At 40.6% G+C, this 1,827-nt stretch overlaps 1 protein-coding gene across 1 annotated transcript; it reads left to right on the forward strand.

Annotated features, from left to right (window-relative positions):
* LOC131659449 (uncharacterized) lies at positions 1 to 1,203 on the forward strand. Its single transcript, XM_058928638.1, has 2 exons — positions 1 to 982; positions 1,047 to 1,203. The coding sequence occupies exons 1-2, from the start codon at positions 6 to 8 to the stop codon at positions 1,201 to 1,203; spliced, it is 1,134 nt and encodes a 377-aa protein (XP_058784621.1). The 5' UTR covers positions 1 to 5.
* The last annotated feature ends 624 nt before the right edge of the window (positions 1,204 to 1,827 follow it).

Consider the following 1,827-nt stretch of genomic DNA (forward strand, 5'->3'; position numbering starts at 1 on the left):
TTGAGATGGCTGGAAGAAACGACGCTGCGATTGCTGCTGCATTGGAGGCTATGGCTCAGGCTTTGGGAAATCAGCCAAACATCGGTGAGAATGCTGGATCTCGCAGTTTGGCTACCTTCCAGAGAGAGAATCCGCCTGTCTTCAAGGGTACCTACGATCCTGACGGTGCAATGACTTGGTTGAAGGAGATCGAGAGGATCTTCCGTGTGATGGATTGCACTCCAGAGCAGAAGGTTCGGTATGGTACTCACATGCTAGCGGTTGAAGCTGACGACTGGTGGTTAGAGACTCGTCAGAGGTTGGAGGTTGCTGGTGAGGAAGTGACGTGGGCTATGTTTCGTAGGGAGTTCCTGAGGAAGTACTTTCCTGAGGATGTTCGTGGCAAGAAAGAGATCGAGTTCCTTGAGCTGAAACAAGGAAGCATGTCAGTCACTGCTTATGCTGCGAAATTTGGCGAGCTGGCTAAGTTCTATCCGCATTATGATGGACCAACTGGAGAATTCTCGAAGTGCATCAAGTTTGAGAACGGGCTGCACCCAGAGATCAAGAAGGCTATTAGCTATCAGAAAATTCGAGTATTTGCTAATTTGGTGGATAGTTGCCGAATCTATGAGGAAGACAACACTGCTCACTATAAGATGATCAGTGAGAAGAGGAATAAGAATCACCAAAACCGTGGCAAGCCGTATGATGCTCCAGCTGGAAAAGGTAAACTGGAAGTTGCTGAAGGCCGTCAGGGCCAAAGATCTAGTGGGGGAGATGCTCCTGCTAATGTGACTTGTTTCAAGTGTGGGAAAACTGGGCATAAGAGTAATGTGTGCACTACCGAAGTGAAAAGGTGTTTTCGTTGCGGAAAATTTGGGCATGCACAGTCGGAGTGCAAGCACAAGGAGGTGATTTGCTTCAACTGTGGCGAGGAGGGACATATTAGTAGTCTGTGTCAGAAACCGAAGAAGGCGCAAATCGGTGGAAAAGTGTTCGCGTTGGTTGGGGACTCAAAAAATTAATGAGGACAAGCTTATAAGAGGTACATGTTTTATTAATAGTGCTCCTTTAATTGCCATTATTGATATCGGTGCTACTTGTTGTGATATTGTTACTGGTTGTGTAGAAGATGTTGTTAAGGTGATAATGCGATGTTGGATATTCAAGAGTAAGTACGTTATGGTTGTTACTGTTTTGAATGTTGCTATGTCAGAGTAATTTGAATGTGGTGGTGTCGGATAAATTTTCGAGGACGAAAATATCCTAAGTGGGGGAGAGTTGTAACGCCCGGAAATTCATCTAATTATTTAAATGAATTATTAAGGATTTAATTGTTGGAATTAGTCGAAGTCGAAAATTATCGAAATTATTATAAGAGGCGTCATTGGATTAATAAGTTAGTAAAGCAGTTAAGTTGATAATAGAGTAATTAGTCGGAAGAAATTATTATTAGAAATAATAATAGTTAAGTAGAATATTATTTATTTAGTTGGGTTTAATTGTGTGTGAGAAATAGAAAATATTGAAGGTGCATTTAGTTGGCCCATTAAGAATATTAGCTCATTTTAATATTTAGTTATTATTAGTGATAGATTATTTGATGTAAAAAAAAAAAAAAAAAAAAAGAAAATTAGTGTTTCTATATAAGTAGTAGTAGTAGAGGAATATTGGGGTTTTTAGAAAACAAATAGGAATTAAAAGAATCCATATACGTGAGAATTGAGAAAAAGAGGAAAACAAGGGTTTGGGAAGTTTGCCACCGTGAGAGATTGCAACCGGAACCAAAGCGAATTTTCGATCAAAACTCTGTAGGGCTACCTTCAATCCAAGGTAAGGGTGGGG

This window comes from Vicia villosa, linkage group LG3 (assembly GCF_029867415.1).
Source record: "Vicia villosa cultivar HV-30 ecotype Madison, WI linkage group LG3, Vvil1.0, whole genome shotgun sequence".
Lineage (NCBI taxonomy): Eukaryota > Viridiplantae > Streptophyta > Magnoliopsida > Fabales > Fabaceae > Vicia > Vicia villosa.